General features: G+C 47.6%; 1 protein-coding gene across 1 annotated transcript in view; it reads right to left on the bottom strand.

Annotated features, from left to right (window-relative positions):
- The window catches only part of LOC146199764 (uncharacterized), a 32,905-nt gene extending 9,962 nt beyond the window's left edge, over positions 1 to 22,943 (bottom strand). The window contains exons 1-5 of the mRNA XM_084592191.1: positions 22,812 to 22,943; positions 19,482 to 19,629; positions 15,192 to 15,389; positions 13,731 to 13,792; positions 1,236 to 1,398 (exon numbers count right to left, since the gene is read on the bottom strand). Of these exons, the coding sequence (XP_084448317.1) occupies positions 1,236 to 1,398; positions 13,731 to 13,792; positions 15,192 to 15,389; positions 19,482 to 19,629; positions 22,812 to 22,943 (703 nt within the window). The remainder of the gene's footprint in view (positions 1 to 1,235; positions 1,399 to 13,730; positions 13,793 to 15,191; positions 15,390 to 19,481; positions 19,630 to 22,811) is intronic.
- Between the last annotated feature and the right edge of the window lie 2,017 nt (positions 22,944 to 24,960).

Here is a 24,960-nt window from a genome sequence, read left to right as displayed (position 1 = left end):
GCATGCTCTCTTGCCCGCCTAACGTTTATCGCACACAGGAAGCTTGCCCACTATTGAAGATACCTCGATTTAAAATTAATGAATTCATTATTATCCACAAATGCCCAGTAGTGACGTCACCTGTGAGCCGGGCGGTCCACAAATACTCTAAGGTAAACTAACACAAGCAGAAAATGGAAGCGATACGAAACGACTTGTTTTAAATTGATACGATGAGAAATAACATATGGAAAAACAAGCCGCTGACATAATCCGTTGAAAGTACATCCATATGCCAGGTCAGCAACTATCCTCAGCCGGAGCACACTTAAGGGTAAAACAGCATCGCACGCGAACTGCGCGTTACCTAGGTGCACATCATAGTGAATTTAGAAGTTATTTCATAGACGTAAAAAATGATATTCCTCAAGCTAGGTTTCTATTTACAAGATACCTCGTGGCGATTGAAATTCTCTAAATGAGAGCCACAGCAATGTCAACCAGAATCTCACAACTTGAACTGGTATGCAAGAATGCACACGAAAGTGAAGACATGAATGCATGGTATAACGTGCAAATGCTGCCGAAAGATATTCGCCTGCGCTAATGCCCCTGGAATCTTTGATAAAAAGACGACGCCGAATAGGCTCACCAGAACAAATAGTGATTCATCAAGATTCGCATGTCACTACAGCGAATCGTTAAAGCTACTTAATCGGCATCGGTTTCATGGCCAGTTTTAGCGCAATAGCTGGCGAGGAAACCGGTTTGGGTGGAGCGATAACTCCTCTTGGCTGGAAGTCAGTGCATCACATGCCTCAGAGCGAATGAAGCTGAAGCCTGACGTCATGGCTTATGTGGAGTGTAGGGTGATAGACGTCAATCAAAAGGTGTATTTTGACCTTTAGTAAGAGTATTATTTGATTAATTATAAACAAAATTGGCTAATTACAGGAAAACTGCCGTCAAACACAGGCCCTTTCATTACAAAGCAAACGCGCTATCTCTTTATCGTTACTGCACGCTATGAGCATACGTGTCTGAAATGGTACAACATATAAGCCCATACGTGCAGGGCGACGAAAGGTTTGCTACCTCGGAGTTCGTGCACATCTGAAAGCCGGTGGGTGCTAAGTTGCAGCGCAGTCGAACGCTGCACCCCAGATGCACAAGCGCGACTGGCGAAGAGAAGAATATGGTAGAGAAGAAAAATTATGTGCGCGGGTCTTTGAGCAGTACGCCCTCCGGCTACTCACAGAGCACACGGGTGCCATACAGGGACCGGTCGCAGACGCAGCGCAGCCGGGCTCCTAGGGCGCTGTAGCAGTCCTGCAGGAAGCAGTGCATCAGCCAGCACCGGCCAGGGTACGCGTCGCACTGGTCGCCCGTGAATCCGAATAGGCACCGGCAGCTTCCACCCTGTTTGCGCCCATGTCACCGAGGCGGAAAGAGAATCAGTGTTCAACCATCTGACTCACCGAGACAGAGATCCAGAGCACTCTGTCCCCCAAAAGCTTCATCGGATCACACTCATGTGGGATTATACCAGATGTTTCCGCTACACTTGCTCTATCAGATATTTCAGGAAACATTTCTTGAAATCACTAAAGATAGGGGGGACGTAATGTAAAGAAATTTCCAGCTGTAAGCCGCTGCAAACGATGGTTTTCGTAACAATCAGGTTAATGTAATAGCGATGATCTAAATTTAATGCGTTTTTCCATTACCGCCTACTCCTGCGTATGATCAGTGGCGAATTCGTAGCGATGCCAAGAAATAGGTTATATTGGCTTTTGAATTGAAAACTTACTTATCTGATAAACTTCAGAGCAAAATATCGGGTGATTTCGATGCGAAACCATAAAATAGGGGAACACTTAAGCTCCGTCGTGTGGGCATGACGTGAAAATGGCGCGTGCATTGTGCTAACAGAGCAAAGCGGAGCAATATGTACGCTCCCTATAACTTAACATATAGTGCTCGCACAAAAGAAAGGCACACACTGAATGTAGGGGCCGGGACAGGACACACCTTCAGTGTGTGTTTTCTTGTGCGCTGGCACCATGTCTGAATTCGTTCACCAACTAGCCCAACTAAGAGCATTGACATAATGCTCGCGCGCCATCTCCTCGGGCAACGGCGCACACCAAATTTCAAGGGTACCAGTACCAGCCGCACGGCCACTGTGCGCACGGCTAGGGCGCACATCGAGCGCACCCCCGATCACGGTCTTGATCTAGCCGCCCCTCCCTGTGATAGGCCAGTAGGCAGCACGTGACCAGGGGTTGGCCGGTTGACAGCACGTAGGTCCAGCAGTGCTCGCTGCGCCGCTGAGATGCACGAAGGTCTGCGCTTTCGATCGTTATATTGGCCGACTTCACACGAGTCTATTGCATCTTTAGGAGTGTATATGAAGTAGTTGATGCTTAAGCGGACGCAAGAATTACGTGCCCGAACTCAACTTTTCCAGCGCACGCGTGACTTACGATTATGCCGGGTTGCTGAGCCTTTGGCTGCCGGAACCGTACGGAAAAGAAGTTATTTTCCATACCTTCGCGGTGACGATAACAACAGAAGCTATGGCTTTGTAGTATAGAGCGCAAGAATTTCCCGGTGGAGTCGCCCGGCGTTACTAAATACTTTGACCCCGCTTGCACGGGGAGATGGCCGCACAGCAAGAAAATGACCTAGGATATTTTCCACATGGTTTGAGCATGTCAGAAAGCCCCCAATCTATCTCCCCGACCCAACCCTTCGTGAGAGGACTGGGAGGCAGTCCTGCTCGGCTGCTCTGACCTGATTGCGCAAAGGGCCTTTGGTCGAGCGGGCCGCGGCCGACACCAATGGGCTCCTGTAAGAGGGAGCCTACCTAGTAACTGTAAGGGTAGCACCTTAAAGACCCTCCCTGTATATAAATTAGGTGTTTTTTTCATTAATTCATTCCCCCTGTGTTGCATCGAACGCAAACATCGCGTTCCGCTCAACGCCCACTGGGACGCATAAAGTTTCAAGAAGTGGCTTCCGAGCTTACTGGTGAAGTCATCGCCTTGCAGGCTATAATAGGAAAAATATAAAGCAAATGAAAATAGATGAAGTGAGAAAATATAAAAATTGTCTGTGAACTTTGCTACCGCGTAATACTTGGGTTTTTTTCTAGTTCTTGAAATATATACATGGGCTAGTAATCCACAATTCTAGCGAAACTGACTTTTTCTCCTAAAGAAAGCTATTGGAACACTATGTAAAGGGAATAAACTCGAGCCGAATACGATTGTAAAACGGAGTGTTGCCGAACGGTTGCACACGCAATGACAATCATTGCATTACAACTCTGTGCGCAACGACGTTTCCAAAATTTGTAGAACCCTCGCAATCTACTTATAAGTTACGAAACAGGCCCAATAAGTTTACCGAAGTATCGTTTCTACTTCAAGTTCACCATTATTTTCAAAGTTCGTTTAACAAACAATTTCCTAGCCGTTTTACTGTGGCGACTGGTTCAGAAGAATTAGCTGGCTCGTTTAACGCACGCGTTTTATTACGACGTTTATTTGGAGCAGACGAGTGTAAGATATTGTCGCTGTCTATACTGAAGCTTCCTGAGCAGCATAGGACACAAATCTGCCTAATTAACTGGTTTATGTGTGCACCGTGCGCGGCTTCATTAGCACGCGGTATGCACGATAGAGAGCGGTACGTCATCTGCTAGCGCTGCCCCTTGGACCCCTCGAGAGGGCGCTCGGGTAGTTGTTGCTACCTTTAAAAAATAGAGAAGCCTTAACTCCACGTAGAGTCACTCGAGTAACTCTAACTCCAAGTGAGGCTCTATATTTTTTTAAGACAGAGGAGCCTAGCTCCATGTGAAGTAACTGGAAAATGTTCCGAGTACCGCAAAGCTGCCCGAGGGCGCCATTACTTTTCCAGACCGCCGGGCCCCGCGACTGTCTGAACACCGAGTGACAACATTCGCACGCTTACAACAGCAAAATAAGAATATTCTGACACGTTTATTCAACAGTTACAATAATAATTGTATGGAAGCTAGCTTCAATACCGTAGTCGGCAAATGACGGGGGAAAAAACTGGGGGGGGGGGGGTCGGTGAAAACTGCAAGTCGCTTGCACTCGCATGTTCCTGGCCTTGGCCGTCTGATCACCTCGTGTTGTACGCTCAGCGCAGCGATATTAAAACATTATAAAGTGACTGTGTGCGAAAGAGCGTATCTACGAGGGTCGCAGGGGCGTGTATATATTATTAAGTCATGGAAAATGCCGCGTGTCAACGCCCCTAGGCCAGACAAAGGGGGGGGGGGGGGGGGGAGGGGGTGATTACTTGATTACGCTCTGAAACAATGACTCGCTTTTTATAAGCGACGCAAAGTGAAGCAGTAGGTTCGTCGAGGCAGTATAAACAAACCTGCATATACTGTAGTAATGTCTTTAAAAGTAGTATCAGTATCATTTGAATTGTATTCCCGGCGCCAAGAACACCGAGTGGGCTGCCGTGCTGAAACGCATTTGTTTGTCTGACCTTAATTTCCTTGCCGCACCGTCAACAAGTGAAGGGAAAGCAAAGGTAGGGCGCTGGTCTTGCCCATTTTCATCGTGGAAAAAAAAAAGGCTTCCTATATAACCTTCACGCGGTCTGAAAGATATTGCACATTTCGTTTGCTAGATGGTACCACTAATTCAGTTGCATCGCCATGCCTCTTGTGCCGCCCTTTTTCCAGAACCTCGCTGATTATCTGGCATAAGAAATTGGTATATGACATAGTACATTGCCTGCATGTGTATTTGACACACACTGGCCAAACGTTACCAGTAAGGAACGCACAACAAATATCTTGCGTTAGGTATTTTAGTCATTGTAACATTATATACTAATCTGTACCGGACTGCTGGGTCCACAATGCGAATTAACTAGTAATAAATAGCTAAAATATCTACGAAGGCAAATTTCAGGTACAGTCGTGAGCAAAAGTAGTATGTACACTCAGCCGGTGACGGATCTCCAGAAAACTGCATGCCAACTTATTCTAGCAGCAGTTATCTGAGATCGAGGCGACAGTGGCGGTGCCCCATTTTATCCACATGCATGTGTCACTATCACTATTCCTGACGCTGTCGCTAGATGGCATTTCAATGCAATTTTCCCGAGCATGGTTACCGGCTGAGTGTCGTATACCACTTTTGCTCATGACTGTACATTCATGTAAGAATAAAAATTTAAAAAAAGGCAAGCAGTGCACATCAGTCCATACACGAACATGCGACCGAATGCATGCAAGAGCAGAGTATACGTATTTATGCGCAACTGAATATAGATGTATCTTTTAGTAACCGGTTAGATATTTTACTTAAGCTGATAGTAGCTTTTTCGAAAATCCACAATCAAAATGGACGCGGCGTATTCCTGCGCTCGTGCAGCACGCTGCTTTGGAATGTAAAGACCAGTCCCAATCAAGCGCACAGTGGCGCAAAATTGCTAAGAAGGCCCTTGACCTTCCTATAACCACGTCGAACCTGAGACTCCAAGGTCCGGGTATGACGAACTCGCTCCGGGAACTGAGAGAAGTCCACCTCACAAGCCAATACATGCGATTATCGCACACAATGTCGGGGCGCCGCCTACTAACTCGTCTACACATAGAACACACGACTCTAACCGAGGAGAGAGTAAGACTTCCCCATGAGGTGTCATACGCCCTGCACGTAAAGCCACTCCCCACTAACATTTCCAGGGACAACCACGAGGGCAGGCGCATGACCAGGGCAGGGGCCTTAGCTCACCGCTATACAGATGGAAACCCGGAGTGCACTCCGTGGACGCGCCCGACCAACACCAAAGCGGGTGGTACACTGCGACAGTTATCCACGAGTCCAAATAGAAAACGGGCTCACATTTAAAGCCTTCAACGTAACACAGGTAGAGGAGGTCGCCATCGCGTTAACAGCAACACATCTTGATTCCAAAACAATAATAACGACTCGCGAGGGGCATGTAGGAACGTTCAACAAGGTTGAGTTCCGTACCTGGCCTACCGACTACTGCAAAACAACTCGTTCGCAGGATGTCCATACCGCCGCATCAGAGTCTGGGCTCAGGCCCACCCGGAGCTAGGAGGAAACGAGGCAGCAGATGCCGCCGCCCGCGCGCTCTCTGACCAGGCAACCTCGTTCCCCTCCTCCTCCTCCTTCTCAATAGAAGAAGAGAAAGAGGAATTTACACCTGCCTACACTTTCAGGCAGATAAGTCAACTGCATCAAAACAGACACAACATTTACCCCCGCCCGTGTAAAGGATTACCGAGAGTGGAGGAACGCATGATTTTCGGCCTTGTTACGAACACCGTGATGTGCCCTGCGTCGCTCAAACACTTTGACACTGTCTTCTTCTGGGAGTACCCGCATTGCGGGGAAATGTCCTCGCGCCTCTTCCACATGGTGTGGGCGTGCCTCTCCAACCCTACCCTTACACCCAACCCAAACCCAACCCGGGAAGACTGGGAGGCCACCCTACTCGCCTGCTCCGACCTGAAAGCCCAAACGAGCAATAGCGACAGCGAAAGCCACTGGCGTCCCGTACTAGGAACTGCACCTAATGTTAGAGAGGGGAAGGGCACTAGCCTGACCTCCAGAGCAACCTCCATTTTACTCCCTCTTTTTAGAGGCAATAAACGTTTTCCCCACCACCACCACTGTGCGCGTGATCGTGCGCTTGTTTTTTGGCTAAGCAGAATAAGAGCGCCTCTTAGATGTCTCTTAAGACGAAAACGGCGAAAGCCTACCCTTCCTTTCCTACCATCTAACTCTCATCGTTTGCCTCTTATCGTTTTTTATCTTATCGTTATCAAAAGTCGATGTCTGACATATATGAACTTTTTGTAGCCATCATGAGTCATCACTAGTCATTGTAACCCTTATCACTCTTCGCTAAGCGTTTTTACTTGTTTCCAATCAGCTGCGGTCATTCGAGCCGTTGTTTGGCGTAATGGTCGTCTCGTAGCTATGAATGGTCATGCATAGTCATTGTGCGCCCCGCCGTGGTGGTGCAGTACAGGGCGCTCGACTACACTGTCCAAGAATGCGGAATCGAACCCCGACTGCGGCGGCTGCTTTTCGATGGAGGCGAAAAGCAAGGCGCCCGTGTGCTGTGCGATGTCAGTGCACGTTGAAGAACTCCAGGTGGTCAAAATTTCCGGAGTTCACTACGGCGTCTCTCATAGCCTGAGTAGCTTCGGGGCGTTAAAGCTCTAAAACCAAAACCAAACCAACACCTACATCAAAAATCACTATCAATCATTGCTAAGCATTTTTACTCGTTTCCAATCAGCTTGACAAATTGGTCGTTTCGTAATTATTAGCAGGCATGATTAGTCACGCCTAATCAATACCACTCAACGCTAAGCATGTTTAATAATTTCTAATAGTCATTAAAGGTAGTTTTTTTGACATACTAGTCGTTACAAGTCATTTTAGTCATTATTAATCATCATTATTAGTCATTAGCATTAGTCATTTACTCTATCGATGTCTATCTATAACTTTTATACATTGCCTATCACCATCAATTGTTGTCATTCTCAATCTCCCTCCTCACACGTCCGCTATTTGCGAGTGACACATCAGTGGACAGATGCGTCGCACAGATCGCGCGCACAGGTTGTTCACTTCATGTGTTTACAAAGGCTCTCGGCTTAAGATGTTAAACCAGTGAAGCATCGTATCTCGCACAAAAGCACGAATCTTTCATATCACGAATTTTTCCCGGACGATTCTGTGAACTCACAGTGATAGCCGTTGCAAATCAATTTTATCGCGATAGCAATACTGCGTCAAGTTTCGAGTCGTTGCGTTGTCCCGGCGGAGACCACGTCCTCAGAGGAGGAGGAGGAGGAGGAGGAGGAGGAGGAGGAGGAGGAGGAGGAGGAGGAGGAGGAGGAGACCGGCTCGGTAACCGACAGCTAATGCTTTCGCTCCACATTCGGTTCAGCAGCATTGAACCCTTCTCATTTATATGTGGGCTGATAGCTTACGCTCTCGCGTCATACTCTTGAAAGATGAGCTTAAGCGTCCCCAATAATGTAGCACCTTACGCTGATAGGGCGTGATAGGGGAATAATGTAGCAAGCAAAAGAGCCTTCCGCTGTTGCTATCGTAATTCAGCAAGGGTTAACCAGAGGTAAACCACAACAAATTATTTCTTCTGGAAATAGAACACGCCTTTCCTGACTCCATTCCTGTCGCCACACTCCGAGGCACAGCACCCAGGCATGCTACATACGTCTGTGTGTGCCCAAAATTTCAATCCACTTTGACGAATGATCGAAAAAGAGGAACTCCCGCACAAAACACGTATCCTGCGCGCACGTTTGGAAGGGATATGGCGACGCGAATCACATGACCTGCATCACCCAGTAGGCGAGCCAGGGACGCGCGGAAAAGGAATGCGGTACCCTGAAATTTAACTGCTAGTAAAACCACTTCAAGTAAAGTCCAAGTAGGGTGCATTGCTGTCAGTGCTGCCAGCTGCTCTGCATCGCGGCACCCAAACTTTAAGGAAAAAGGTATGAAACCGATACATGAAATTTGCTATTCACCTAATTGCAAATTCAGTCATGTTACCCGTCTAATTTCAAACGTTCTCCTTACCATACGGTCGTAAGATATCATTTTGCGCCAAAGAACAAAGCCCGCTTGTTCCCAAGACTACAAAGCGCGATTTGTGTGACATTTTGTGTAAAGCTTTGTGAGAGGCTGAGCATAGAAACGGTCTCTTTCTCTCCCTTTGCAGTTTGATCATGATGCAGCTGGTGTAAAGGACTTGTTTGTCCACCACCGTGGCTCATATTTCTTGTAGAAAACGGCAAAGCAGTGCCCGTTGGCCAATCCTGTTTTCTCCCGCTGCTTATAAACTTGAGAAGGCATTTGTTGTTTTTCCTAAGCAAGTTGCCGACGCGTTACATTTCTTTACTGTACGTGTTTCTTTGGAGTATCAGAACAATATCTTCAGGGAATGGATAAACTAATTCTGATTGGGGCGTTATTTTCTCTGCACATGCATCTGCGGTCTTCATCATCAACCGGACTATACCTATTGCAGGGCGATGGCCTCTAGCTCCCATATTCCTCCTATTAATCCGGTCCTGTGTTAGCAACGTCCACTCTATCCCTTTATACTTAACTTTATCCTTTCAAAGAATTTTCTGCCGCCCCTTGCTATGCTTCCTTCCACTGGAATCCACTTTTTCCCTTAGCGACCATCGATCATCCTCTCTTCGTACCACATGTCTTACCAATGCCCATTTCTAGTTTTTGATTTCGGCTGGGATGTAGGTTCTTTTCATGACTCGTTAGTTTTTTTGTTTGTTTTTTTCAGCCGTGCATTCTCTCTATTTTGTTGCTGTTTCTGCGTAATTAGAACGTTTTCGTGCCTTTTATTGTTGTTTTGTTTGTTGTTTGAAAGGTGTAGGCTTTTTGCTGCCTTTGATTATGTCTTCTTAACGCGGCTTCCATGTCTTCCTTCTGACGATTGCTATCTGTTTGCAGTTGCATTATTGTCTAATGTTTTCAACCACTTTCCAACTACTATAAAGTTGAAAGCGCTTTTTGTTTTGGAGCTTTCGTGCCATACACGTTTTGTGGATGTTGGCCGATTACGTGCGTCTGATTCACGTCAGTCAAGTGTGTTCTCAGTAATGGTCACCTTTCAGTACCGCCTTGTGTTGCTTCTTCGCCTCTTTCCCGTCATTTATGCGGCGTTGTTTCCTACTATGTCCAACTAGCTGGCCTGGAACCACATTTTTTTAAGTAAGAAACTTTCTTGGCTCCGTGCCATCGAGCTCCTTGTGCGGTATAGTACCTCTCGTAGCGGGCCACAAGTCGTTTTGGGAATTTTTTAGTTTTATTGTCTTTAATGAACACTCAATAAAGGACATTTAGACAACCTTCTCTACTTTTTTTGCACATTTCAAAGCTGGAAACTCCTATGATGCATTCTGTATTCATCAGACTGTTTAACTGTGGAAGAGCTGCATTAGATGTGACTAGGCCGAGCCGCCTCTTTGATCGTAGTCTATTGAAAAAGCGCTATGCCTTGGCAAAGCGAGTATATGCAGAGCAAGATCGACCTCCTTCCTAGTTCCTGTGCTCAGGAAGAATGGCAGATTGAGATAATTGGTGTTGATTCATATTAGTGGTGTAACACAGATGCCAGCCAAAGACAGAGAAAAAGACGCCTATTCGTTTGTTTCGTCTTTTGCTCTGTCCGTGCCTGGTAACGCTGTTGAACCAATAAAATGCATTTTCTCGATGCATACATGTGTCTTCAGGAACTACGATATGTATACAGTTGTGGCAGAATGTTAGTGGGATAATGTATGACAATTTCGCCCAATCTCGCCTAGTTAATAAGGATATAGAAATGTGTGAGCGTATTTTATGCAAAAAAAAAAAGAAAAATGTGCCTTGTACTGCTTAGTCGACAGCGTGCCTAGCTCGCAACCCTACAGTCCTATGTTTGAATCCCACTTAACGCCCAAAAAGCTTTCCCTTCAGCCAAAGTAAACTCCCTTATTAACTTAAAATGTCTGACACAATTCGCGTCTTAATTCACGTTATACGTCCTGTGTTAATCACTTCAGTTCCACGCGCTTAACGTCGAGTTTAAAAAGAGCGTTGTGGAGCGTTTCAGGTTCTCGCACGAGGTAATGTAGCCGTGATGTCATGACCATCTCGGCAATCAATATTTTCTCTCTGCCAGCTGCGCCAGTTACGGCGGAGATGACTTTTCTGCGATGCAGAACCATCAAGCTATCGACAAAGAGACCGAGGAAAGCAGAACGTTAATGTAAGCGCCATGCCCCCACGTGGCGTGTTGATAAGCCTATGGAGGCCACTTCGAAATGCCTGCGCTCTTTTACCGCAGCGTGCAATTTATTTCACCTCGTCGCTGGCTGCAAACGAAAGACCAACAGCGTGGCCGTTGTTTGTGAGAGCGTTGTTGTTGTTGTTGTGGCTGTACGAAGAAGGAAAAGAAAATGCACGGGCCTGTAACTGGCTCCGTAGCTGAGCCACCTCCGCTGCATCGTGCGGACAGAAGAGAAAATAGAGAAGAAAGAAAAAGAAGAGGGAAAGAAAGACGCGCGTCGCAACAGCCGTCGTCCAACCAGCTAAGCGGTGGCGGGTGCAATGACGGCCTACAATAGATAAAAATTCAGTGGCAGGCTAGCCCCCGCCGCAAGCAGCGTTGACCTACCGTCCCAGCCCCGTAGGGCCAGGAACTGCCACCCTTCAACACCTCCTCCCTCTTTGTGAAAGCGGCGGTTGCGGCGCAGCAAATGAGAAGCAATTGTACAACAAAACAGCAGGCTCCACCTACATAAGTCATTTGAAGACGTCATCAGCGTTCGCCGCGTTTGCACATACATTTGTGCGCCCGTCGAATTGTTGTTGTGGCTGTAGGAAAATAGAAAAGAAAATGCACGGGCCGGCTACTGGCTCTGCAGCTAAGTCACCTCCGCTGTCTCGTGCGAACAGGAGAGGGAAAGCAGAGAATAAAGAAAAAGAGTAGGGAGAGAAAGACGCGCGCCGCCACAGCCGTCGTCCACCACTTAAGCGGTGGCGGGTGCAATGACGGCCTACAAGAGATAAAAAAAATTCGTTGGAAGGCTAGCCCCCACCGCAATTGGCGTTGACATACCAGTCCCTGCCCCATAGGGTCAGTAACAGCCACCCTTCTGCAACCGCGCCCGTCGAGTGCGCCCGTCGAGCGCTTTACTACTACTAATAATAATAATAATAATAATAATAATAATAATAATGATAATAATAATAATAATAATTCGTTCAAAGGAAGAAAAAGGCGTAGTATCTGTCACACTTGCTCTATGGACACCTGAACCGAGCCTTAAGGGAAGGGAGGAAGGTGGGAGAAAGAGAAAACGATGAGCCGCAGTGGAGGGCTACGGAGTAATTTCGACCACCTGGGGATCTTTATTTCGCGTTCGGTCTCGGTATGGTACGAAAAAGAAAGATGCCGGCACGCTCCGTAGGTTCAGACAGCCATTATTTTTTCGTTTAGAAACTTGTATGTCGGCATCTTGTCGTTTCTTTCGAACTCGCCATTGGCCACCAAGCTGCGCTACATGGAAGTGCTATCAAATTTACTGGTGGCTAGCGTAGTTAAAAGTTTGTCCCGAAAAATGCTCGACCCCAGCAACCATATATTTAGCCATTTTTGAAAGCGTTCACTGAAATACTCGTTACATGCCCGGAAAACCTTTGCGACAAAACAGCCGTTATTTATAGTCGACGTGATGTGAAGGTTTGTGTATTGGAATTTATTGTCCCAGGGAGACTCAGGTCATTATGGACGCCGTAGTGAAGGGCTCCGGATAATTTCGATCACCAGGGGCTCTTTCGTGCACTGATATTGCGCAGTACACTAGCGCCCTGCATTTTGCCTCCATGTAAAAGCAGCAGCCATTGCCGGGATCGAACCCAGATGCCCCGGCTAAATATCTTATTCCCCAATGCACTAATGATTACCTCAGAAAATATGCTCACAGCATCCAGCGTTTACAACAGGTAGCAAGAAACGCGGTAATGTCATCGATTGATCGTGTTGATTAACCGCGCGCGTCTGCCATCAGGCAGCTACATGTTCCCATTTTTTTCAGGACATTTTCCTCGCCAAACCCTGAGGGAGTCCAGCCATGTGCCTCGTCTGCGATATCAATACTTATCTATTCGCTAGTCGCACGCATATGCTGTTAGTTCGTCGGCTACCACCCATGGAAGCACAGCGCTCTTTTGATAAAGGAAACTGTAACGCGTTAACGTCTGCAACGGCCGTCCTCGCCTAGAAGAGAAGTACACATTCATTATTGCGCTCAACAGTTATGCTCAGGTTTCACAACCACAAGTAGACGAAATTAATCGAACTCATTCAGCCACAATCCGCCTCATAACACTCGATCCATTCCGGTGCACTTAAAAAGCTGCAAATTGCTATCTATTTTTATTCCTTCCTTTCCTTTCCTGCAAGCCTCAAAATGAAAGGTACGCATCCAATCACAATTCTTTAAGTAAAAAAAAATACAACATCATCTGGCATCATCTCGCGACAATGTTTTCGCAATTCATTCTTCTGCCCTTTACAAATGGGCGCATCTAGCTCTGACACTACATAGCCAGCGAATGACTTGACATCGCTAGCTATACATGTCGTCACTGAAGATTGGGCAGCTGCCGATAAACAGTGGCAATGAATTTAATTCGAGAACAGTAACGTTTTCTAATGTGGCACCTGGCTACGTAAAAACGCACCAATAGGCTTTATTTCTATGTAGTAGTCAATACATTATCAAGCAATCCAAGGTATAACCAAACCTGTGCCTGCAAGAAAAAGCCCGCATATTCCAAAAATGTTGCCAGGATGTCTTTTTTTTTCCTGAGCATTATTCACAGGCTTTCGAGCCAGCAAAATGGCGGCGTTCAGTTTTCCTAAGCTAAGGAAATTATCCGCTACCACCCGCCACATTGCGCAAGCCTTAATAATATCCTTTTGTGTGGCGATGTTTCCAAAAGAACAGAATGGCGCTAGCGAAAGCAGACGTTCAAAAAACAGCTTCAAACTTTTGCTAATAGTTATTTTGCTCGGCCATCAAAACTGACTTGCATTCCACTACAGCTATATTTACTGAAGAAGCTGAAGCTCATTGTAAATAATGTTGCCTATAAAATACTCACGTCAGGTGCACATGTGCCGACCCCGCAGAATCGTGTGTGCCTCCCTCTTTTGCAGGATGGATCTAAAATTAGAACCGAAAAAAAAAATGAGCGATTACTCCCAGCTTTAAAACATTCGACGATCTTGGTTCGCAACCATGGGTGTGAAGCGAAAATCGCAGCAAGACTGTTGCATCGTAATCGCATCTTCAGCGTGCACTCCGATGTATAAACCACACATAGACATAGGAAGAGCATTTATTGCGGCGATCCGAGCGAACCTCTTAAAGCCAAGAAATGCTGGAGGGGGGGGGGGGGCGAACTCATGGCACCTAATGTGAGCCTATGCGCGACTAGACTGTGCTGCGAAACGACAAGCCGCGACAGAGCGGCTGTCAGCTCTTACAACAGACAAATCTCTGACCGCTGTAAAATTTCGTTTGGCTTTGTTTGGTTTATGGTGTTTAACATCCAAAGCGACACAGGTTATGATATCCGCCGCAGTTTAGGCGCCGGAAATTTTGACCGCTCCGGGTTCTTTAACGTGCACTATCATCTCAAATAAGTTCACGGCTTTTCGCCTCCATCGAAAAGCTGCTGCTGTGAACAGGATTCGATCCCGCATTCGTGGGTGCAGAAGTCGAGCCCCTTAATCACTGCACCGCAGCGGTGAGGCTAACCGCTGCACAGTATCGACCAGAATAGATACGACGTGATCACTGAAAACTGATCGACGTAGAAAATGCCTTCTAAGTGCACTATTTTGTGATCATTATCATCATCATCATGATCAGCCGGACTATGCCCACTTCACGGCGAAGACCTTTCCCATATTCCTCCACTTACTCCATCCTTGTCTTAGCTGAATCCTATTGATCCTTTCAACGTTCGTAACCTCATCCGTCCACCTAATTTCCTATCGTCGCCGGCAACTTTTTCCTTCACTATAGGATTCCAATTTGTGCGCCTTAGTGACCATCGGTTATCCTCTTCTCGCACCCGAAGTCTTATAGTGATTATATCTGCACCACTATTCTGGGAGCCATACAGGCTACCCTGTACGTGGATATAAGTATCGAAATAGAGGTCATGTACGACTCACAGCGGGTGTGAAGGTAACCCTGACCCGGATCCTCCTTAGTGCGCAACTTCCTCTGCGCGGGTAAGACCTCTGGGGAGGGATGCCGCACAAGGAGGGACGAGAGCACGCTTGCGACGCCGGAGGCGCTCCTTTCTTATGAGGAGGAGGATGACATCATCCATACACAGGAACCGTGGCATTAATGAGGCTTAGATTTTGAGAAAGAGGACGGCATCATCCACACTGAGTAATCGTGGCTTTGATAAGGATTTGTTGTGTCCTACTATCTTAACCTGGGAAATAAGCTGGCACTTATGTTATTTAAGTGATGTCGCCAGAAGCGCTAGCATAGCTTTTTTCGTTTCTGGTAAAACATGAAAAAGGATGATGCCTGCACCAACCGTGGCGGATACGCCGGAGGTAGTTGTGGAACTGGAAGAGCCGCTCGGGCGACATGGCCACCACGGGCCTGGTAGAGCCGCGGCTCTCCAGGCAGGTCAGGGCGCGGCGCACAGAATTCAGCGCCAGCACGTCGGGTGCAAGTTCGCCCAGTGGCAGCCGCGGAAACACGCAGTCTGACGGAACGAAACTTAGCAACACTATAAATGGAAGACACAGAGGCTTGCCAACAACCCGGTGACTCATTATCCCGTTCTTCTTTTTCGTCTTCTTTTCTTGAGGATAGTACATCATGTGCGATAATTGGTGAAAAAAATGTGAACAAAAGCAGTAAATAGCGCCTATCACGACCTCGCTCATTTCATTTAACCCTGGTCGGCGCTGCGGTTGTAATATTTTCTATCTTTACGACTTTGGTGTCTCCTGTATTTTCTGTCTATAGACTGATGAAGGCATGATAAATGTGTTATAGTCAACGATGCCACCAATTTTGTGAAGCAACCTCGCTCAGCATCATGGCCTTCCACTTCACCTCTGTAATTTCGGAGGGCGCTAAATGCATATAGCGCGCAGCTCGACTCTCCGTTAACTGTACATTACAGAGGGTGAAATTGTCTATGATATTTTCACTGCGGCAACGGGAGCATATTTTCTTGAATGGAGCAATGATAGCATCGCCTTTATTCAACACGCCGGATCCTGACGCGGAGTCAAACACGGCCATGCTGGATGAATCGCCCTGGCATCCCGACCCTTTGGAGTCCTTCAGAGTGCTTCGTAATCGGGTAATATGCGATTCAGAAGTGCAAAAAGGTGAGGGGACTTGGTGGCACCTTGCGCATTAATTGGCTGCGTCATATTTACGCTTCTTTTTAATCCATAAGCATTGTGGGGCTATGTTTTCGATTTCGTTTCACCACGAGCTTCTCCGCACAGTTACGTTCGAACGAATGAATTTATAAGAAACACAATGGTTGCATCAAATAGAGGCTCAAAAAATCTCGTATGGCAAATCGGGAGGTGCATGTGGGTTAATTAGTTAAATAGAGCCATTTAAGTCAATCAAGCGTTGAAATAGCCGGTACGTATAATGTCGACATCCAAAAGAGGTCACAGGGTAATCGACTTCACCTGATGTAGGCCTAACTTCCGGCGGGGGAAATTTTGAAATATTTGAACGTGAATGAGCGGGAAAGGATGTGATTTTCGTGTACCAATGGGCGGGATGGTTAGAAAGTGTGTAAAAAGAGGTATCAACCAACTGCATCTGAAACATTCCGAGAGCACTGCAAAATCAGCAGTGCAGAAATGCGAAAGCCTGAGGATTGCTACTGCACACGGTACCCCACACGCCCATTGTGGAACACAACCAGCGTTCCGTTCATTATCATCATCACCAGCCTGACTATACCCACTGCAGGGCGAAGGCCCCTTCCATATTTCTCCAATTAACCCGGTCCTGTGCTGGCTGCATCCACTTGACACCTGCGAGCTTCTTAATTTCATCCACCCACCTAACTTTCTACCGCCCCCTGCTACGCTTTCCTTCCCTTGGACTCCAGTTTGTTACCCTAAGCGACCATCGGTTTCCTCTCTCCGCACTACATGTCCTGCCCATGCCCATTTGTTCTTGATTTCCACTACAATGTCAGTAACTTGAATTATTTCTCTAACCCACTCAGCACGCGTCCTATCTCTTAACGTTACCCCTACCATTTTTCGTTCCATAGCCCTCTGCGTTGTGTTCAACTAAAGCAGAACCCTCTTCGTTGTCCTCCACGGGTCAGCCCCATATATAGGTGAGTACAGGTAAGATGCAACTGTTGCATACTTTCCTCTTGAGCAATACCGGTAAGCTGTTATAATAATCTGCTAGTGCTTGCCAAATGTGCTTCATCCTAATCTTATTCACCTTGTTATTTTCCGTTCATGGTCCGGATCTGCGGTTACTGCTTGTCCCAAGTAAACATATTCGCCTACTACTTCCAGTGTTTCGTTACCTAACGTAAACTACTGTTCCATATACCGAGACTGTTGAACATTACCTTAGTTTTCTGCATATTGATTTTCAAGCCTACCTTTCCACTGTCACGAAAGCAGGTGTACACCTGACTAAAAAGACAGGTGAGGCTTCATGAACAAGCAGCGTTCCGGCGACAGCGCATGAACCCACTTCAACATCCTTTTCTTTCAGGCACCACCTGAAAACACCAGGTGGCATTACTCCCCTTCCTAAAAAAATGAAAGCAGGGACTGCGTGTTTCATCATATATGATGAAACACGCAGTCTGACAGAACGAAACTTAGCAACACTATAAATGGAAGACACAGAGGCTTGCCAAACACGCAGCGGAACCGACGACAACGAACATAAGGCATACACACACGCACAAACACACGCACAAACCCGCACAAACACACACACACACACACACAAACAAACAAGGGCAATGCAGCACCAAAACTCTGCTAGTATTCTCTTTGCCAGCTTTTTGGGCGACATGTCGCACAATAGCGAGCTTCCCTGCTGCGTCAAGCTTAGTGCAAATGGCAGAGTTATACCCATACCCCAGCACTTCAGTGGTATGAGTAGACAAATGTACTTCACCCATAACAACATCAGGGTTTTTTTGCGATAAAACACATTGCCTCTTTTTGATGCACGTCCTGTCCAGTGGCAATAACCACACATTCCAAATATGCTCAGCCCGCCAGGGTGGCGTACTGGTTACGGCGCTCGACTACTGTTCCCGATGATGCGGGATCGAATCCCGGCCTAGGCGGCCGCTTTTCGATCGAGGCGAAAAGCAAGGTGCCCGTGTGCTGTGTGATGTGAGTGCACGTTAAAGAACCCCAGGTGGTCGAAATTGAGTCGCTTTGGGACGTTAAACCCTACAAACCAAACCAAATATGCTCAGTGCTAAATCTTAAGCAAATAGAATAGTTTCTGTACAACTTCTTGTCTCTGTGTCACATTAAGGAATGAGTTTAATAAGCGCACCTGTCTCCACAGCCCAGAACGTAATTGTGGGGATTTTTGTTTTGCATTCCCCTTTGAAGGTGAGATCATTCCGAAGAGAATGATTAGCTTTTCAGCCAATACATTCTTCTCCATATCAAACGGGCCCAGCAGTGGAAGAGGTCAGTCCAGCGGCACAGGCGTCGAGGGTGTAGTAGATGTGGTTGACACGTGTTTCTACGTGTTTTTCAAGGGCATCCCCATTCGAAATTATGTATATGAGCAAAATGTGCAGAATGCTTGTCAGAATGGCTAGTGCGCGTTGAACTGCCGACAAATATGGATTTTTAAACCGGCGACGCCAGCCGAAGACCGGCTGATGATTTTAGTACATTATGTGTTTGTGACTTAGTACTGTTCTTTTATAACACTGTTTGTGTTTATATGAATTTTCCTTCTATAAAGAAAAACGTTGTTGGAGAAGAAGAAGCCGTTCTGAACGGCTGTGTTCCAAAGTACTCCAAGCTGGAAGCAGCGCATCGGCCATTCGTCGAAGTCTTCCGATATGAGGAAATGCCGCAGCTGGCTTGTATAAAGTTGTCCTCCCTCGCTCCTACCCGCAATGTTGTTCTCAAGAACGTTTTTCTCCATGCTGACCTCAAACGTCGCCCGTACCGCTCCGCGACATAGTCGCCCAGATTTTGGACCTCCGTGAAATTATGTACGGTACCAAATGAGTCACGTTTGGATGGTCACCTGTGGTAACAGTTTATCAAAGTGGAAGCTTGTTAAAAAAGAAAAGTTCCCCGTCAAAGTCTAAAGTGCATGCTGTTTGATCCGCAAAACAAGAACGTAAAGGTTAAGCAGATTTGGCTCCCGCGCTGTATGCAAAGCAGAAGGGTCCAGGAGACTTCGGAGCCATTTGCAACTATTCAGAATTTGGAACGTGTCAAGTGGTGATGTCCTGGAATGGAGCACATGGAAGCTGCAAACAGAGGAACCTCGCTGACACTCAAGGACAGAACCAACTAAGTACAATCCCTCTTATGCTATTAACGCCTTTGGAGTACAGGCGTTAGTTATAATTCCAGGATGGCCTCCGCTGTGTCTTCGGTGTAGCCAGCTTGGTCACGTTCGGCCCCAGTGCCGCAAGTCTCGTTGCATCCACTGCCGACGCTTTCGACATACAGCAGAGGGCTGCGTACTCAGCTATGTTGATAAGTTGCATCAGGGCCAAGGGACGCTTGGCGATGACGTGGCGTCCGAGCATATTATGGACGTGACGAACGTTGTGGACGCTGCTGGTAAGCTCTGCCATGAGCTTCCGACAGACAGAGGAATGAAGTCCTCTTCGCCGAACGCCAGTGGACAACCATCTGAGACTGGTCTCCTAGGTTCAGCGTCTGCGGAACCAAGGCCACCCGACCCAGCCCCAGAGGAGCCAGCCGCTCATGGTCGAGTGCCTGCAGCGCCACTTCCCGCTGCAAAAGAACAGCTGGACATTCATCTTGCAAAGTCTGAAGATAAAGAAAGCAGCTTTGTCGATGATGCCCCTTTGTCGCTAGAATGCAGCAGCGTTCCAAGTTCAGCGTTGTCCGTGCTTCATTAGCTGTTGTGGCTGCGAGCGATGTTGTCTCTTCGACTTCGTGGGCTGACACCTTGACAGTATCAAAAGAGGTAGAGACAATAGACAACAGCGCACCTTTGTAGCGTCGTGCAGACGAGGAGGTGCATGCATGTGGTAATGAGCAAGAGGTATCTGGTGTGGTGGCAGTAGCGAGGAAAAATTAAAAAAAAGGGGGCTATTTGCCTTACAGACCGCCGATTTGCGCTCGGGCCACCCCATTCCAGGGGATGGCGTTCAGTAGGCAGGCGCCAAAAATGGCTGGAGTCGCAGCATTTCAAGTCACAATCCTTAAAGTTAGGGTTTTGCGCAATCGTCTAAGGCAAAATCAGTTACCTCGTCTTCTAGAGAAATATAGGGTAACCATGGAAGCCATCCAGAAAACCAAGCTGTCCTCTGACAAGGATAGGGAAACAGCTTTCGAGCCATTTTTGTGAGAATACAATGTTATATCGCCTCTGGACAGGATTATCTGGAGTGTGCATGTTGTTCCTGGCTAACACATTGGATATTTCCGTGATGTCATACTGCATAGAAGATGAAGGGCGACTAATATGCTGTGACCTCGCAATTTCGGGTGTCAATGAAGACTTATTATGCCCCTGTAAAGCATCAGAAGAGGAGGCTATTTTTTTCTATCATTGGTTGCCCATTTGCGCGCATATAGAAAAATTATACTTTTCGGAGATTTAAATTGTGTTTGCCTGGATGAAGATCAAGCTATGTCAAGTAATCGTTATCACCCTAGGGCTGGTTTACTAATTGACTTAGCGTCTGAGTAAAGCCTTGTCAATGTTGGACAAGATAAGGATGACATTATTCATTTAGCCATTTTCGTTGTTCTCCATCCCCCAGCTTAACATAATCTACGTTTCACTAGACGTGTTAGGAGACACTCGTTTTGGCTACTTGGTGCGGCCCATATTTTTCAACCATCACTGTACAGTGTCTCTCCAGATAGGAAAACACTGTCGATGCGTAATGCGCCCTCGTTGGCATCTGTGAGAAATGAATAGTGTCTCCTGTCAGATGGATTCTTTCAGCGTGATGTATCTGCTTGCCTGAGAGACACATGGGCGCGCATTGATCTGTCCGTTTTTAAAAAATGTACCTTGTTTAATCAAGAGACAGAGTTTGGCCATTGAAACTTCAGCAAGGATCGTATTCCTGAAAAGGCATCACTTTCGTGAGCTAGGGCGTACGCTAATTGAGTTACATGAACTAGACAGAATTCACCCTGGCGTCTATGCAGAAGAAATCAGCACTTGTTAAAGCAGACCTTGAGCAATTTGCAACTGAGAGATATAAGGGGGCCTTAAAAAGATCTAGATCAAATAGGTTGCTAGATAAACAACCATCCCAACAGGCCCTGACTGATGAAAGGGTGACTCCTCTTGCCATGTAAAAAATAAACAGTCAGTATAGCGTTTCACCAACAGTGACACAGTTGGAATTCTGGATTCTTTCTTTGACTATTATCGAAAGCAATTTGGGAGTTGTGGGGGCCGAAATTGAAGATTAGATTTGAGTCGCTTGTTCGAAGCTTTTCCTAAATTTTACGATGAGGAGTGTGCTGTAGATAGAGGCAGGAATCACTTTGGACGAGGTTAAATGCGCTATTTCTGAGTTGCAGGGTCCCTTGGGACGGATGGTATACCTGCGAGTTTTACTAAACAATTTCGTGTTTTCTTGCACTTGTTTTACTGGAAGTTTTACAAGCATCTTATTATGTCGTTTTTTCTGCCTCCCAAATTATATTCTCGGAATACTGTATTCATCCCAAAAAGCAGGAAGTGAACGCTGTTGAAGGCTATCATCTAATTTCCCTCTGCAATGTAGATTACAAAATTTTCGCTAAGGTCCTTTGTGGCCGTATGCAGCTGGTAGACACAAAGTTAATAAGAATTTATGCACTAAGTCTGTGTCATTATAGGCAGACAAGACAAACTGTCTGATCGCAGCTGTTTTCTGTGGGTCGGGGCGAACTTCCTCCTTGCTGAAAATATGACCAAGAAACATCTCTTCGTAGGCTAAGTGACACTTCTCTGCATTTAAAGTTAAACCTGAGTCAAGTGCTGTTCGAAGCCCTCTCAGATGGTCTTCAAAGTTCAAAAAGAATACGGCAATGTCGTCTGAGTACACTAGACAAATTTGCCACTTCAAGCCAGCCAACATGGTATCCATCACACGTTGGAACGTCACTGGTGCAGAGCAGAGGCCGGATGACATTACCTTGATCTCAAAGAGGCCGTCAGGCGTGATAAACGCGGTCTTCTCGCGGTCTCTTTCGTCGACCTCAATTTGCCAATACCCGCTCTTCAGGTCCATCGACGAGAAGTAGCGTTACAAAGCCGGTCCAGTGTGTTGTTGATGCGGGAAGCGGGCAGACATCTTTCTTTGTTATGCAATTCAAGCGGCGGTAATCAACGCAGAAGCGAAGTGTGCCGTCTTTCTTCACCAGAACGACTGGTGCCGCCCAAGGGCTGTTCGATGGCTTGATCACGTCATCACGCAGCATTTCCTCAACTTGATCGCGTATGGCCTGGCGTTCTCGCGGCGATACAGGGTGGGGGCTTTGACGTAGCAGTCGAGCGTATTCGTCCGTGATGATGCGATGCTTTGCCAATGGAGTTTGCCGCACCTTCGACGCTGAAGAAAAGCACTCGCTGTAGCTTTCAAAAAGAGTGCTAATCCTGTCTTGTCTGTCTCGGGGGAGCGCTGGGTTGATGTCGAAATTGGGCTGCTTGGCTCGGTTTGGTGCATCGGGTTCAAGTTGGCTGGGGAGGACGAAAACTTCTCGGGTGTCCGCTAGCTCGTCAAGGAAAGCAATCGTCATGCCCTTGTTCATGTTTCGGTATTCTTTGGTGAAGTTCGTGACGAGCACTTGAGCTTGTCCATGACGGAAACGGCGATGCCTCTTGCGACTCCTAGTCCGCGCTCCAACGCAACTGGGTATTTCCTTCGATGACACCTTCGGCAGTTTCGATGTCGCTGGTAACCACGGAGACGATGATGCTTTGATCCTGACGGTATACTCACTACTTCGTCGAGGACATTTAGAGTGAAGTGTTGCGTCGCAGTCGTGGTGGACGGTATTCCCTTTTCCGTGGAGAACTTGATGAGCTTTGAGCGGAGGTCGATGATCGCCCGATGCTCTTTCAGAAAGTCCATACCCGAAATCACGTTACGGGAGCACTGCTGCAAAACCACGAAATTCGTAGGGTAAATGCGTCAATTCACTGTCACTCTTGCGGTGCATCACCCGGACGGCATAATGAGGTTACCACCAGCGGTGCGAATTAGCGGGCCATCCCAAGCGGTCGCTACTTTTCTGAGCTGGGAGGCAAACGGTCCACTGATGACTGAATAGTCAGCTCCGGTGTCTACTAGAGCAGTGACTCTGCGACCGTCCACAGCAGCCTCAAGGTCGCTTGTTCGCGTCCTCGTATTGCACGTTGGCTTCGGTGTTCGATCTCTGCTTCGTCTCGTGCTTATGTCGCGGCCGGGGAATACCGCCGTCCCTTCGCTGGGCGGCGATGTCAACTTGAAGTCTAATAGTGATCTTGTCGACGTTGTCTTGTGGAGCGGCGATTTAATGGCTGAGTCGTCGTCACTCGTCATCGGCGACGGAGGATATTCGTGTTTTCGCCGTTGAGCAACCTCACCTCCAAAGGTTGCTGCGTTTAGTTTCCCCTACGGGGGCTTGGGGATCGTCCGCGCACACTGTCGTCGTAGTTGCGACCTGGGGACGCAAAGCGGGCCCTGTACGGCGATGGGGACCTGAACCTACGGCTTGGTGGCGCAATGTCACTGCTACACTGATAGTTGTTGATTTCTTCCGGTCGTTCACCTGGGCGTGGTCTTGGAGCGTCAACTGCAAATCCGCGGAGCCTGATTCGTCGGTACGGCCAGTGGCGCAGAATGGGGCTGACCTCACCGCAATGGAAGCATAATAGCCGGTAGTTCCCAGTCCTCCAGGCGTCGCACTTCCTGGGGCTTCGAGGTCGTTGGTCGGCTTGGCGGGCGGAGACCAAATGCGGCTTTCAGGAACAGGACGATAGCGGCGAGGGCTTGGAAAGTCATCACGTCGGGGCGCAGGGCGACGTAATGCAGCAGCGTAGTTCATCGCTGTTGCCTCTTGTTCTGGAATCGTCGCAGCCGTCGCTTGAAGAACGCCCAGCGCCTGGTGGACTTCTTCACGGACGACGTCCGCGAGCGTCGTTCCCTGGGGTTGTTGCGATGATGACAGCAATCGGCGGAGCTCCTCTCGCACGATCTCCCGGATGAGTTCCCGAAGGTTCTCTCCGCTTGTAGATGCGCTGGGGTAGTGGCTTGAGTAGTCCGGTTGAATTGGTCGCTCTTAGTGGCGCATCCGGGTATCCAACGTCTTCTCGATGGTAGACGCTTCCGTTTCAAATTCCGCCACAGTTTTTGGCGGATTTCGGACAAGACCTGCAAAAAGCGACTCTTTAGCACCTCTCATTAAAAATGTGACTCTCTCACCTTCGGTCATGTTAGAGTCGGCGCGGTGAAAGAGGCGCTTCATCTCCTCAACGTACGCCAGGACAGACTCGTTATGGAGTTGAAGTCTTGATTTAAGGAGGGCCTGGGCTCTTTCCTTTCGGACGACGCTTGAAAAGGCAGTCAAAAGCTCTTTCTTGAATATCTTCCAATCCTTCTAAGCTGCCTCATGATTTTCGAACCATATTCGGGCATATTCTTCAAGAGAAAAGTAGACTTGCCTGAGTTTCGTTTCGTCGTTCCAGGCGTTGAAAGTTTCCACGCGTTCGAACAGGTCGTGCCACCCTTCCGCATCCTCGTCCGGTCGTCCATGGAAGCAGGGCGGCTCACGGGGTTGGACGAAAACAACCGGTGCTGTAGGCTGTGCCACTGTCTGTATTGATGCCTTCCGAGAGAAAACGGGGTCCGGCAGCAGGCCGTGTTCGGGTTGTAGCCCTTGAAGACGGCGCTGGCCTGTTGGCTGATCCTCCAGAGTGACAGGAGCAGGGCTGGCGTTTTGGTTTGAAGGGGTAAACCGGGTCTCGATTGGCAGCACCTCCACCAGATGTCACGTAGTGGTGACAAGGCCGTACACACCTAAAGAAGACACAGGCGTGAGTACTGAAATGAGCTTCTTATTGGGCTGACTTGCGCCCGCAAAAGAACTAAGCAATTTGACGGTGGCGAT

Source organism: Amblyomma maculatum, chromosome 2 (assembly GCF_055883805.1).
Source record: "Amblyomma maculatum isolate TAMU_Amacu chromosome 2, ASM5588380v1, whole genome shotgun sequence".
NCBI lineage: Eukaryota > Metazoa > Arthropoda > Arachnida > Ixodida > Ixodidae > Amblyomma > Amblyomma maculatum.
This window is presented reverse-complemented; position numbering and strand designations above follow the sequence as displayed.